This window comes from Sinocyclocheilus grahami, unplaced genomic scaffold (genome assembly GCF_001515645.1).
Source record: "Sinocyclocheilus grahami isolate Dianchi unplaced genomic scaffold, SAMN03320097.WGS_v1.1 scaffold197.1, whole genome shotgun sequence".
NCBI classification, from domain to species: Eukaryota; Metazoa; Chordata; class Actinopteri; order Cypriniformes; family Cyprinidae; genus Sinocyclocheilus; species Sinocyclocheilus grahami.
The window spans coordinates 252,994-266,626 of NW_015505376.1; the positions used below are offsets into that span (position 1 = coordinate 252,994).

At 36.6% G+C, this 13,633-nt stretch overlaps 2 protein-coding genes across 2 annotated transcripts; both read right to left on the reverse strand.

Moving 5' to 3' along the window:
* Nucleotides 1-35: 35 nt before the first annotated feature.
* Nucleotides 36-2,363, reverse strand: msrb2 (methionine sulfoxide reductase B2). Its single transcript, XM_016285436.1, has 5 exons — nucleotides 1,938-2,363; nucleotides 1,066-1,163; nucleotides 852-928; nucleotides 477-624; nucleotides 36-318 (listed from the first exon to the last, which is right to left on the reverse strand). Exons 1-5 carry the CDS (start codon nucleotides 2,062-2,064, stop codon nucleotides 214-216), a joined length of 555 nt encoding a protein of 184 aa, XP_016140922.1. The 5' UTR covers nucleotides 2,065-2,363; the 3' UTR covers nucleotides 36-213.
* A 167-nt stretch (nucleotides 2,364-2,530) lies between these two features.
* Nucleotides 2,531-12,698, reverse strand: armc3 (armadillo repeat containing 3). Its single transcript, XM_016285435.1, has 17 exons — nucleotides 12,651-12,698; nucleotides 12,418-12,535; nucleotides 12,156-12,281; nucleotides 12,000-12,068; nucleotides 11,165-11,340; nucleotides 10,723-10,917; nucleotides 9,446-9,629; nucleotides 7,697-7,849; nucleotides 7,455-7,563; nucleotides 7,112-7,361; nucleotides 6,791-6,927; nucleotides 5,841-6,009; nucleotides 5,633-5,733; nucleotides 4,117-4,215; nucleotides 3,854-4,048; nucleotides 3,101-3,263; nucleotides 2,531-2,838 (listed from the first exon to the last, which is right to left on the reverse strand). Exons 1-17 carry the CDS (start codon nucleotides 12,696-12,698, stop codon nucleotides 2,638-2,640), a joined length of 2,493 nt encoding a protein of 830 aa, XP_016140921.1. The 3' UTR covers nucleotides 2,531-2,637.
* Nucleotides 12,699-13,633: the final 935 nt, after the last annotated feature.

Below are 13,633 nucleotides of genomic sequence, written 5' to 3' on the forward strand. Positions count from 1 at the left end.
CCCCCCCCCCCCCCCCCCTTTGAAAACTGAATTTTTAAAAGTGCACTTTTCCTAAAACACAATCTCCAAAAAAAAAAATCCACCATAATAAACATTGTAAACTGTAACTGAAAGCATAGCACAGTGGACATGTGTTATTCAAATGCTATTTGTTTGTTTTTTATTTGCATGGAATAACTGTAAATGCAGAGTTTTTTGCTGGATGTCTCTACATTATTTCTCTCTGGGCTTAAAGTTTAGAGCAACGCTGTTGATGCAGAATCGCTGGCCAGTCGGATCTGGACCATCATCAAAGACGTGTCCAAGATGGGCATCACACTATAAAATAAAATGACATGTTAATAGTATCTGGCAACCTGAAAAGAAGAGTGGAAATTTTACTATTTACATTGTATGCTAGCAAACAGCACAAAGTAGGGTTTCCGAAAAAGCCAACACAATGATTAAACCGGCTGACATCATTGTCCTGCACTCACATGCTTGCAGATAACCTCTGTTCCTGTGCTACCAAGTGAGTTGTCAGGACGACGGACAATGTTGGCGTGACTCTCGTCTTTTTCCCATATCCCGTGAGCCTCATAGAAGGACGGCCAACCAGTTCCTGGATCATATTTAGCTTCTGAGCTGTCGGAGCCAAAGGAAAAATCGTATTTATAATTGCAGGTTTTAATTTATGATTTATAATATATTTTTACTATTTAGTTCATATTTAATAGATTTAATATTAATTGTAATCATTTTGTTCTTTTGTTACTCTTCATAACTGTAAAAATGTAAAAGTGTCAACATGTCTTTGAAGAGAATGACACCATTTTAATTGTATTTTGATTTAGGTTTAAAAAACTTCTTACCTAAAAAGAGGGGAGTCACAGCAAACACAGTGGTACATGCCCACCTCATTGTGATTCAAGTAGATACCACTGAATGGCTATAAAATAAAAAGTGTGTACTTGTATATATTTTTTTCTCAAAGATATATTAAAGTATCCAGAAAATTGTGTGAGCTATATTATTTGAGTTACCAAATGAGCTACTTTAAACATTATTATTACTTTGTTAACTTACCACCTCTGTGCCTTTTTCTCTTGTAACAACATACTGTTCTGGAGTCAGCTTCCTCTGCCAATCTGTGGACTGGTCATAACGTGTCAGTGACTGCAAACCTGTATAAACAGCCATAAACGCAATACATTTTTTTGTTCCAACACATACGTCTTAATAATGGATAATATACTAATCGCACAATTTGTAAAGAATTGTTACAAATACAAATACAAGTTTTTTTTCCTTATAACCTTTCTCTAATGAAAATGTTTCAAACAAAAATGTCTTGAGAATATTGTTTTAATTAGTAGAAATGTTACATTCTATCATATTTGTCTTCTAAAATAACAAAGTTAGGTCTTTAATGACATCGTTCTCTAGGCAGTGAAATCCTTTCTGTTGAGAAAACAACATCAACACAAACATGAATTTGATGAGATTTCTGAGATATTTTGTGGTATTAGTCAAAAAATCGAATATATCAGTGTTATGGGCTACTATCTAATTAGTTAAAATATACTATTATATCTAAAATTATATATATTGTGCATTTCTTTTTTATTTTTATTTCCTGCGTCAGTGCTGAGATTATTATTATATATATATATATATATATATATTTTTTTTTTTTTTTTTTTTTTTTACTTAGGCCTATATTTATTTGAACATGCATCACAGAAACTTTTGCAGGCCTTTCTCAAAAGCCAACTCCGTGTTTGAGTAATCAGGACACGCATGTTCTGAGCTACATGACTAGAATAACTAACTGCACTTTGCATCGAGTTACTAGATAACGAAATGGAATTGCACAAAATACAATAATTACAATAGAAAGCATATCCTGAGGTACTTCATTTGTAAACACAACATAGATCGAGGATAAAAATCCCTACCCATTGATGTAGACACCAGCCGAATCCCTACAAATATCCTCTTCTGAGGTAAAATTGATTTGACAGTCGCTCCGTTGGTAACGATAGAGGAGAAGCGAATTAGAAAACGCGACATTTTTCTCGACATATGATTTCATCCAGTGGCTTGACTTTCTCCACTATTAGTTCACATAAGCTACCCCAAAAGACTGAAAAGAAGCTGAATTGAGCTCAGTGGTCTGCATTCCCCCCTCACAGCTCGAGCAGCGGAAACCGGTCACAATTCGGACTTCATGGGTCACGGTCGACTGACTGAAACTGATCAATCTTTGCACCTCTTGTCAATGGACTATAACCGCATCATGCGCGTCGAAGTTTATAAAAATGTGATTTTTGGGTTCCTTGTTTTCTGTCTTATCGGAACGTTTTCGCTCTTATCATATTTCATCGCAGACTTTGACCTTCATGTGGGAGAAACGTGTACCGCCTTCTACAACCGGTTATTACAATCAGAGATAATGCAATGTAACTAAGATTTGACCAGAATTCACATAATTTTGATAATACTTTATTAGAATTAAATTCATTTCACTTTGACAGAGTAGGCTATAATAAACAAAATAGAAAATGATGCATTAACCAGCTGACCCCGACACCAAAATTAAATAAATCTGAACTGTGTGTGTGTGTGTGTGGACATAATACCAACATAATATTGCTATTAAATGGTGTGATATGCTAGAGCTGCTGGTGAGTTGCTTTTCATGAGGTTTCCAGGTTGATGCATGAGATCTATGATATAACATTCAGGCTGAGAGTAACCATACGTTTTCTTTGGACTGGTAATGAAGATTTCGTTCCAGGCACGGTTGTATTCTCCTCTTATGAGACTGCAGCTCAGCCCAATTCGGTCTGCAAGAACCTAAAATGGATAGCAATTAATCTGTTACACACAATTGGGCAGAAATATCTGTTGCAACTGAAGCCATAACCACACTTCTCACCAAATATTCACATTAGTGGTTTATTTTGTCTTTTCAATATGTGATTCTTATTGCTGAATATGTGGTTACATCCTTGGTTGCACAAAGTCACTGTCAGACCATTTTTATAGACATTCAAGAAGAGAGAGGGTTCTGCCAATAGCACAGTATCTCTGGAGCACATAAGGATGCATAAATTACCTTGTAAAGCAATGCTCTATGAAAATAGGTGCCCTTTTTTATTTTTCCAATGAGAACGATGTTGGAACAGGCTTCGAATTTCAGCTCGCTTATATGCAGTTCCCACAGAAAGTCATGTAGCTTTTCTTGCTCAACCTGGCCGCCCATTGCATCACACACTAACCTGTGAAAAAATCACATTACTTGTCATATTTCAGCCATGTGGATGTTGAATATGGGATGACAATGAGAAAAAACTCACATGGCCAAAGCCGTATACATTTTGACCACATCCTGAAGTGGCGAGATGGATTCGACTGCCTCTTTGACAAGATTATGAAATGCAGCATCATACGGCAAGCTCCATGCTTCATCCACCACCATCTCTGGCTGTGGCTTATACTCATCCTCATCCTTCCTTTTCTCATCCTCTTTGTTACCCTTTCCCTTCATTTTACTTTAGAAAGAGAGATATGAGTGAGAAAGATGGTTTACCGAAAGTAAAAACAACTCACACACACACACCTTGGTGTTTTGTAAAGCAATGCTCTATGAAAATAGGTGCCCTTTTTTATTTTTCCAATGAGAACGATGTTGGAACAGGCTTCGAATTTCAGCTCGCTTATATGCAGTTCCCACAGAAAGTCATGTAGCTTTTCTTGCTCAACCTGGCCGCCCATTGCATCACACACTAACCTGTGAAAAAATCACATTACTTGTCATATTTCAGCCATGTGGATGTTGAATATGGGATGACAATGAGAAAAAACTCACATGGCCAAAGCCGTATACATTTTGACCACATCCTGAAGTGGCGAGATGGATTCGACTGCCTCTTTGACAAGATTATGAAATGCAGCATCATACGGCAAGCTCCATGCTTCATCCACCACCATCTCTGGCTGTGGCTTATACTCATCCTCATCTTTCCTTTTCTCATCCTCTTTGTTACCCTTTCCCTTCATTTTACTTTAGAAAGAGAGATATGAGTGAGAAAGATGGTTTACCGAAAGTAAAAACAACTCACGCACACACACCTTGGTGTTTTGCTGCTCCTTTTGCTGCTCAAAACAGATGAGGCAGTAGTTTCTGTTGGACTATCTTGCTTACAATCATCTGGCTCCTTGATAATAAATCTGATAGAAGAATTAGTATTTTTTTAACCTTAAATGAACAGTTCATCCAATAATGAAAATTTGCTTAAAATGTACTCACCCTCAGGCCATCCAAGATGAGTGTGTTTATTCATCGGATAATATTTGGAGTAATTTTGCATTACATCACTTGCTCACCAATGGCTCCTCTGCAGTGAATGTTTGCCGTAAGAGTTCAAACACAGTCCAAATCCCAATAATCCACAAGTAATTAACGTAATCCACTTTAGCCGCATGTTTGTAATAAACCAATTCTTCATTAAAATATTTTAAGACTGAAGTTGCATCTGAATCATGAAAGAAATATTCACAGATCAAGCACTATTTACAAACGAAAACAGTGCAAAACAGTTCTAAACAAATATGTTGGTGGATTTTGCTGTGAGAGGACAAAATGGGATGGACTTTTTACTGGAGGAAGCATTATTATGGATTATGGATTGGTATTATGGCCAGAAGCAATAGTTTAAAGTTAAAAAGCCTTAAGGATGGATTTGTTCCTTACAAACACACAGTTTTCACAAGGCACTAACTGGTGGATTCTTGTGGATTATTGTGATGGTTTTATTAGATGTTTGGACTCTCATTCTGACGGCACCCATTCACTGCAGAGGATCCACTATGAGCAAGTCATATAATGCTATATATCTCCAAATTTGTTCCGGTGATGAAACAAATCTCATCTACATCTTGGATAGCCTGAGGGTGAGTACATTTTCATAAAATTTTCATTTTTGGGTGGACTATGCCTTTAACATTCACTATGCAAAACCATCACAACATTTCCTAGAGCTGTGGATCAAATGACCTTTGTGCTCACTTGGCATTTGACAATGGTATAACTGAATCCACAAACCCTAAGATTAGTGCATCAGAACAAACACAAAAACAAACATTTAAAGCGGTCAAGTAATGTTCTGTTTGTAATTTAGAATCGTCAGATGTAATTAACTTGAACTGAGCATAAATTGTGTTGCTTGGGCCTCAATGGCAGAATTCCCATTTCTCCCGTGGGATCTCTGGGCCAGATTCACGAGCCAATGCGTGCAAAAGAATTTCCCCTGGGGAAATTCATCTGTCTACATCTATCTGTTGTGCAACAGAGGTATTTAATATTCAAGTGTGCTGCTGTAGAACTAATGGTGTGGAAGAGGGCAGGCTCTGAAAGTCTTTATTCTCCACAAAGAGCTTGTTTTCTCTCTGATTTGAAAAGAGATCTAAATACTAGTGAAAAAGGCATTTAGCATACATTTGATTAAATGTGCCCCTAAAATGACTATGAATGCACTAAATCAGTGAGGAAATTATTATTTGTGGAGCTGTTTGATACAATGTTTGAGCAAGATTCATGAAACAGCAGGTTTGGATTGCCAAAGAATGACCCTTGGCCTTAACATACTGATCCAGGGGTTTCCCATTCACTGCTATAGTGGCTCGATGTTTGTTGACAACTTGTTTTGATATTTCGTCCAAGGTAGGAACCTGATGACCCATTCTTATCTGCAGAAGGAAGAAGAGAAAGCAAGAGAAAAGAGAGATTGACTGATGCATGCAACCTCTGCGAGTGAGGATTTATTTTGGCTCTTGAAAAACATTCACATTTGGACCTGTCCAGGGTCGTAGAAGCCATCTGTAGTTATATCGCTGGCTGACAGGTGTCCTGTCAGACTATACTTCAATGACAGATTACTGTCCAGAAGCTTCTGTAGTGCCAGCTCACTAAATTTGTTGTTACGGTTTGGTGACAGGTTGATTTCCTGGAGTATCTCCAGAGCTCTGTAAGATTGATGACAACAAATCTAAATGACTGAACAATCAATAAAGAGACCCTTAACCAGCCAAAACATCTGAAAGAGTGAATCTCTCAAAACTAGAATCTCTCAGGAACATGTCCTGGTCTTATTTCACCCCCAAATCAAAAGAAATACATAAAAAAAACTATTATTGCACCATTAGGATTTCATTAGTAGTAGTAGTATTGCTTTGTGTCATTATTTTTATAAAAAATTATAATAGTTAATCGCCTGATTCTGATATAATGTAGTGAAAAAATACATATTATTAAATACATAGACATACATAAGTGTTTGTTGGTTTGACGCTGATTTATATTAAAAAAAAATATATATAAAATATTAAATACAAAAATACTGTGATTAGAATATAATGGAAATGGCTACTAATAATGTGATTTATATAAAAATTATATGAAAAGTTTGGAGGAAAACGTGTATAATTGTCATAGAAAATAATCACAAATGTAAAATCTAGTCCTTCATTCTCATCTAGAAATCTGAAACTTGGGATTTACTGCCATCTATTGGTTTTTACTTTAACAGTTAATTCTACAAATGCTGCAAACATCTCAAGCTTAGATGTTTTTTTTGTTTGTTTTTTTATTAATTTCTATTTATTTATTTATTTTCCCTAAATCTAAGGCTCATAGCATCAGTCTGAGGAATGGAAACTTGCCTTATATATTATGTTCATATATAGACTTAGAAATGTGAATTTTAGTGTGGGAAATTTTGTGTATTAAAGCATAAAACATGCTTACCCGGCATTACACAATTCTAGGGCTGTTATTTCATCGTTTGCACACACACTAATTGCCCAGGAAGCATTTCTCCGAATTTCAGCATTGATAGATTTGAGCAGTTGAACTAAAGGTGACAGGCCTCCAACATTTCTCAACTGCATGTAAAAACAAACAATTACCAGAAACTGCACATAATGTAAAGTACAAAAATATCCATTTACGTCCTTCACACCCACTGACACAGAAAAAAAGTTAGTTTTTCCTACACTAAGTTTGCTGATAAGCTGTGGCGATTGTATAGACCTGTGAAATTGCCTCTTTTGTGCAGTGCACTGTTACCTCCATCCTGGCCTCTGCATCACAGGCCAGTGAAGCCACAGCCTGCGTTGCACTGATGAGTATGTTATTGTCAGTGGAGTGTAGCAGCTCCACCAATGCTGGCATAGCTTCATGGGCCAGAATGCTTCTGCGCAGCTCCTCCTGCGATGCCATGTTTGTCAAGACTGATGCCGCATACACAGCTGCTCCCATGCAGCTGTCTCGCAGCTGTTGCACCAAGAGCTTGTCACCCTCTGCATCATGTATAGCACTGAAAAATTGATAAAGAAAGGTGCATTACTATGGAGCTGTGCAATACTGTACTGACTATATAATCTTGTTGCATTTTGAAATTATGACTCACTAAGCATTGAGATTGTTGTCGTTGGTCAAGCCGGAGAGGGCCTCTGCTGCAGCCATTCTCAACTCACTTCCTTCACTGTTCAGCAGCTGCACGATAGGCTTAATCGCATCTGAAATGCACAGACACATCAGCGCTTCAATGACACAAAAAGACAAGAGTGATCATTTTGACAAAACTAAAGTCAGATTGAATTAAAAAGGGAAATAAAATCAAGCCCGGATGCTTGATGTCAGTGAGATTACCCAGACTTCTGAACGTATCTCTGCTGGAAAGGTTTTTGCTCACTGTTGCCACAGCCTGGCATACAGCAGTGCGTACACTCTCATTCTCCTGCATGAGAAGGTCAGTGAGGGTCTTTTCTACATTCCGTTCATGAAGAATTTTTCTGTTCTCACCTTCATGGAGAGAAAAAACACAATATACATTTTGGATTGTTATACAATTGTATTGTAAAAGAAAATCCTGTTCTGTCTATTGCTTTATATCAGTTTCTACCAGTATACACTATTAGACAAAATGTGCAAAAATGGTTCCTTTTGCATGTCACTGGGGACGTACACATCAAAGCTACACCTATGTACCCTCTAAACACTAATTTGTCCTCCTAAGGTTCTGATATGCACCCATAAAGTACTAATATGTACCTGTAAATACAAATACAGCATGTACCCTTCAAGTAGTAATATGTCCTATTAAGGTACTAAAATTTCCCTGTAAATACAACCTTGAAGTACTAATATGTCCTATTAAGGTACTAATACACGCTTAAAGTATTAATATGTACCAAATACAAATATTCAACCTTAACGCACTAATATGCACACTTGAAGTTCTAAAATGTCTAAACAGTACTAATATGCACCATTAAAGTATTAAAAAGCGTCTGCTAAATGCATAAATTAAATTTAAATTAAATTAAATATGTACCTGTAATACAAATATACACCATTAACGTATTAATATGTCCTCTAAAGAAACTAATAAGCAACCTTAAAGTACAAATATGCCCCCTTTAAAGTAGTAATTTGTCCTCTTTTCCTACTACCGTAATATGCTGCCTTAAAGTACTTATATGTACCTGTTAAATACAAATATGTACACTTGAAGTAGTAATATGTCCTCTTAAGGCACTAATATGCTACCTTAAAGTACAAATATGCATGGTAATGCACCCTTAAAATATTAATAATATATCCTCTTGAGGTGCTAATATGTATGTTAGTAATATGTCTTCTTAAGAACTAACATGCAACTTTACAGTACAAACATGTACTAATGTGTGCTAATATGTCCTCCTAAGGTATTAATATGCATATTTATGCTACTAACGGCCACCCTTAAAGTACTAATGCGCTCTCACTAAAGTATAAATATGCAATTTGGCCAAAAATGAAAATTCTGTCAACATTTACTCACCCACATGTCGTTCCACACTTGTCTCACTAGTAAAACACACATAATACCTTCTTCTATGTTCCACAATCAAAGTTTTCAATTAACATGAGGGTGAGTAAATAATGACAGAACTTAAGATTTTTCTACGCCTTTAAAGTCCAAAAAAAAAACATTGTACATGAAGTACAAAGATGTACCTTTGAGTGACAAGCTGTTTCTGTACATTTTGTCTTATAGTGTATAGAGTACAAACTCATTTGTCAAAAAAGAACTGAGGCTTTTTTTCCATACCGCTCTGTGCCATTCTGGCTATGGCTTTAACTGCATTAGCCTGTGCCTCAGGCAGTGTGGATGTGCCAACAAACTGCAGTAGCTGTTCCAGACCGCCCATCGTCTGAATAAGCTGCATGGACTCGCTGTCTTCCAGACAGTTCGAGATAACCTTGAGAGCCCCCTCATGCAGGTCACTAAACTCCTGTAGGGAGGAGACACAGCTGCCATTACTGCTCAATCATGTGCTGCTTGATTTTCATTGAATTGCGTGTATAGAGTACAAACTCATTTGTCAAAAAAGAACTGAGGCTTTTTTTCCATACCGCTCTGTGCCATTCTGGCTATGGCTTTAACTGCATTAGCCTGTGCCTCAGGCAGTGTGGATGTGCCAACAAACTGCAGTAGCTGTTCCAGACCGCCCATCGTCTGAATAAGCTGCATGGACTCGCTGTCTTCCAGACAGTTCGAGATAACCTTGAGAGCCCCCTCATGCAGGTCACTAAACTCCTGTAGGGAGGAGACACAGCTGCCATTACTGCTCAATCATGTGTTGCTTGATTTTCATTGAATTGTTCTCAACTTTTATATAGAAAGTTTGATTGCTCATAATAAAGGTGACTAAGGAGCAGTTTCAAAAAGTGCTCATGAATAATTCAGATGAGATTAATTAGTCTACTTTGGTCCCGAGGATCTCCAGGATTCTGTCAAAGCCCTGTACATTCCTAAAGGCCACGCGGGTTTCACTGTCAGTGGTGATGTTCTCTATGGTGCGCAGTGCAAGTTGCTGAATAACTGGGAACTCTGAGCGTAGCAGTTCCAGAAGCGGGGGGAGTCCATTTAGTTGCTGCACGACCGCTCGATTCTGAAAATCCTGAGTGTGCACAAAGAAGAAAAGAGCACAAATAATTGATTTTAACTGCATCCTTCTGCTATTCAAAGAGTTATGCTTTTAAAGCCGATCGAATATCTATGGCATCGTTCAAAATACTAATCATTTCAAATTCAATTTTCGTCTAACAATTGTGTTTTGTTAGTGCTGTAAAATACCACCCTGACCGATGACTTTTAGTCTAATTCACAACAGACCTTCTGTCTGACTCGGACATCTGTTGTCTTACTTGTACAAGATTAAAGATGCACTCCACTGAATTTTTCTTCACATCAGGATCCGGGCTGGACAAGAGCTGAATAAGAGGTTCAAACCCCTTGTGCTCAAAAATCTGGACCTTGTAGCAAAAGTCCACTGACAATGATGTCAAACACAAAGTGGCAAACTCGTGGACCACAACATTCTCTGAGGAAAAGAAAGTGGCAGGTAAGGTTTGTGCAAAAGAAATAAAAAAGAAATAAAAAAAATATTAATAATTATATATGTAAACATAAAAATAAAAAATATATATATTTAAATAATAATATATGTGTGTGTGTGTGTGTGTAAGCTTTTTAATGTTTTTTAATGCTCATCAAGGCTGCCTTTATTTGATCAAAAATACAGTGAAAGCAGAAATATTGTAAAATATTATTACAATTTAAAAAAGGTGACTAAGGAGCAGTTTCAAAAAGTGCTCATGAATAATTCAGATGAGATTAATTAGTCTACTTTGGTCCCGAGGATCTCCAGGATTCTGTCAAAGCCCTGTACATTCCTAAAGGCCACGCGGGTTTCACTGTCAGTGGTGATGTTCTCTATGGTGCGCAGTGCAAGTTGCTGAATAACTGGGAACTCTGAGCGTAGCAGTTCCAGAAGCGGGGGGAGTCCATTTAGTTGCTGCACGACCGCTCGATTCTGAAAATCCTGAGTGTGCACAAAGAAGAAAAGAGCACAAATAATTGATTTTAACTGCATCCTTCTGCTATTCAAAGAGTTATGCTTTTAAAGCCGATCGAATATCTATGGCATCGTTCAAAATACTAATCATTTCAAATTCAATTTTCGTCTAACAATTGTGTTTTGTTAGTGCTGTAAAATACCACCCTGACCGATGACTTTTAGTCTAATTCACAACAGACCTTCTGTCTGACTCGGACATCTGTTGTCTTACTTGTACAAGATTAAAGATGCACTCCACTGAATTTTTCTTCACATCAGGATCCGGGCTGGACAAGAGCTGAATAAGAGGTTCAAACCCCTTGTGCTCAAAAATCTGGACCTTGTAGCAAAAGTCCACTGACAATGATGTCAAACACAAAGTGGCAAACTCGTGGACCACAACATTCTCTGAGGAAAAGAAAGTGGCAGGTAAGGTTTGTGCAAAAGAAATAAAAAAGAAATAAAAAAAATATATATTTAAATAATAATATATGTGTGTGTGTGTGTAAGCTTTTTAATGTTTTTTAATGCTCATCAAGGCTGCCTTTATTTGATCAAAAATACAGTGAAAGCAGAAATATTGTAAAATATTATTACAATTTAAAAAAAGGTTTTCTGTTTAATGTACTTTAAAATATATTTTATTCCCTTGGTGGCAAAGCTGAATTTTCTCAGTCTTTAGTGTCACATGATCCTTATAGATTTTTTTTCTTTTATCAATGCTGAGAACAGCTGTGCTGCTTAATTGTTCTTTTCTTTTTTTTTGGAACCTTTGATATTTTTTTCGGGATTCTTTGATGAATAAAAATATTTAAAAAAAAATAACAGGATTTATTCAAAATATAATTTTTTGTAACAATATACACTAAAGTTCAAACGTTTGTAGTCTGTATTTTTTTGTTCTTTTTTAAAAAGAAATGAATACTGTTATTCTGCAAGGATATGTCAAATTAATAAAAAGGGACAGTAAAGACTTATTGTTACAAAAGATCTCTCTCTCTCTCTCTATCTATATATGTGTGGGTGTGTACTAAAATTGAAAATGAAATGATAAAATGTGCCATTACCCTCAGGTGATAGCTTGCTGATGACTGCAGGTATTACATCCAGCTTCTTCAAACACTTTTTAACGTCATCTGTTTAAATATGACAGCTAAAATGAAAACTATGTTGCCGAACATCCTTTGATTTACTAGCAGTGCCTATTTTTATACCCTACTTACTGTTAGAAGCCATGACGCCCAGAGCCATGACAGCATTCCTGCGCACAGTCTTGTCCTCGTGAGATATGAGACGAGAAAGAGGTTCAATCGCTCCCAAGCACATCAAAGAAGTCTTATTCTCATCACCTAAAAATATCAACACAACAGCAAAACACACAGGGATCGATCAAGGAGAGCCACACATGGGACTATAGTGAGCACTTACCTCTGCAAAATTCTCAGTGACCTTAAGATGATGACTATAATATTAGATGACACTCACCTTTTTCTGCGAATTTGTGGATGGCCTCACAAGCTTTTGCCAGCACCTCTTCTTCAGGAGAGCTGAGCATAAGAACCGCCGTCGCTGCTGTTTTGCTCTCGATAGGTAAAGGGTCGAACTGAAAGAATAAGACGTGTTGTTAATTAAACGTTTTTCATTAAAGTTATTAAAAGGCCGCGAAATATTTCAGGAGAGCCCGGCAAAATCACACGAGTGGAGAAAAATGTTCTCACCACATCTTTCGAGAATGGCTCTGCCTCTTTTTTTACTTTTTTCCCCATCTAGAGATCAAATACTTCACGGGCCTAAATAAAAGAACAGTATTTAAAAACGAGTACAGAACACCGTTCAACAAGATAAATAATTTATATCTTAATAAATGATTTCTACAAAACATAATAATAAGCAACTTCTACAAAACATAAAAATACCAGCAACGCTGAAAGCTGTGTTTGGGTTTCTGTTTAGCTTGCTGCTGTTGCTAGGTGACAGATGTAACTTACCATTTCACCTGTAGGTGGGGCAAGAATCCCTCCCAAACATATTTGGTCATTTATTTATTTATTTAAAATGTGTCGGTCATTAACCGTTAGGTGGCTCTGACGTAATAATTTATTAGATTATACACAAAAGGATTCAATAAATCATCAGAAGAACATCTGAAAAATTGAGAAATTCTGAAATAACAGAAGCTGGTAACACTTTATTTTAAGGTGTCCTTGTTACACGTTACATGTACTTACTATTATAATAACAATAAAATATGCACAATTACATGCACGTAACCCTAAAACAAACCCTAATCCTAACCATATAGCAAATATGTAGTTCATTAATATTACTCAGTACTTAAATGTATAATTACACTGTAACAAGGACACCTTAAAATAAAGCGCAACCCAGAAGCTTTCCCAGTATTTAACTAACACCAACAGCAGAAGCCTAGTAATGCCACCCCCATAAAACATGAAATATCCACTGAAACGTGAATTAGGCTATGTGACGATCAGTCAAATAAATGTCTTATTAGTTGTTCTAAAAGTTTTGGATTGGATTTATCTATTTTGGAAATTATTTTCCGAAAGCACTATTCATTTCATAAATGCATATTTATATAATTATATTTTAATACAATTTTCTTTAATACATTAAGCTAGAACATGTCATTAGTGTTGCAGATCTAGAGTCTAGAGTCTATACTGTTGACAAAGTTGGG

What these genes read in the sequence shown, in the direction of transcription:
- msrb2 (XM_016285436.1), bottom strand. Translation starts at nt 2,064, where the DNA reads ATGTCGAGAAAAATGTCGCGTTTTCTAATTCGCTTCTCCTCTATCGTT. An exon ending in GCTGGTGTCTACATCAATGG is followed by an intron (nt 1,164 to 1,937) that starts GTAGGGATTTTT and finishes CTGTTTATACAG; the next exon opens with GTTTGCAGTCACTGACACGT. An exon ending in CAGAGGTTATCTGCAAGCAT is followed by an intron (nt 319 to 476) that starts GTGAGTGCAGGA and finishes TTTATTTTATAG; the next exon opens with TGTGATGCCCATCTTGGACA.
- armc3 (XM_016285435.1), bottom strand. Translation starts at nt 12,698, where the DNA reads ATGGGGAAAAAAGTAAAAAAAGAGGCAGAGCCATTCTCGAAAGATGTG. An exon ending in TGGAGATCCTCGGGACCAAA is followed by an intron (nt 9,630 to 10,722) that starts GTAGACTAATTA and finishes TCCTCCCTACAG; the next exon opens with GAGTTTAGTGACCTGCATGA. An exon ending in AGGAGCAGCAAAACACCAAG is followed by an intron (nt 4,049 to 4,116) that starts GTGTGTGTGCGT and finishes CTCTTTCTAAAG; the next exon opens with TAAAATGAAGGGAAAGGGTA.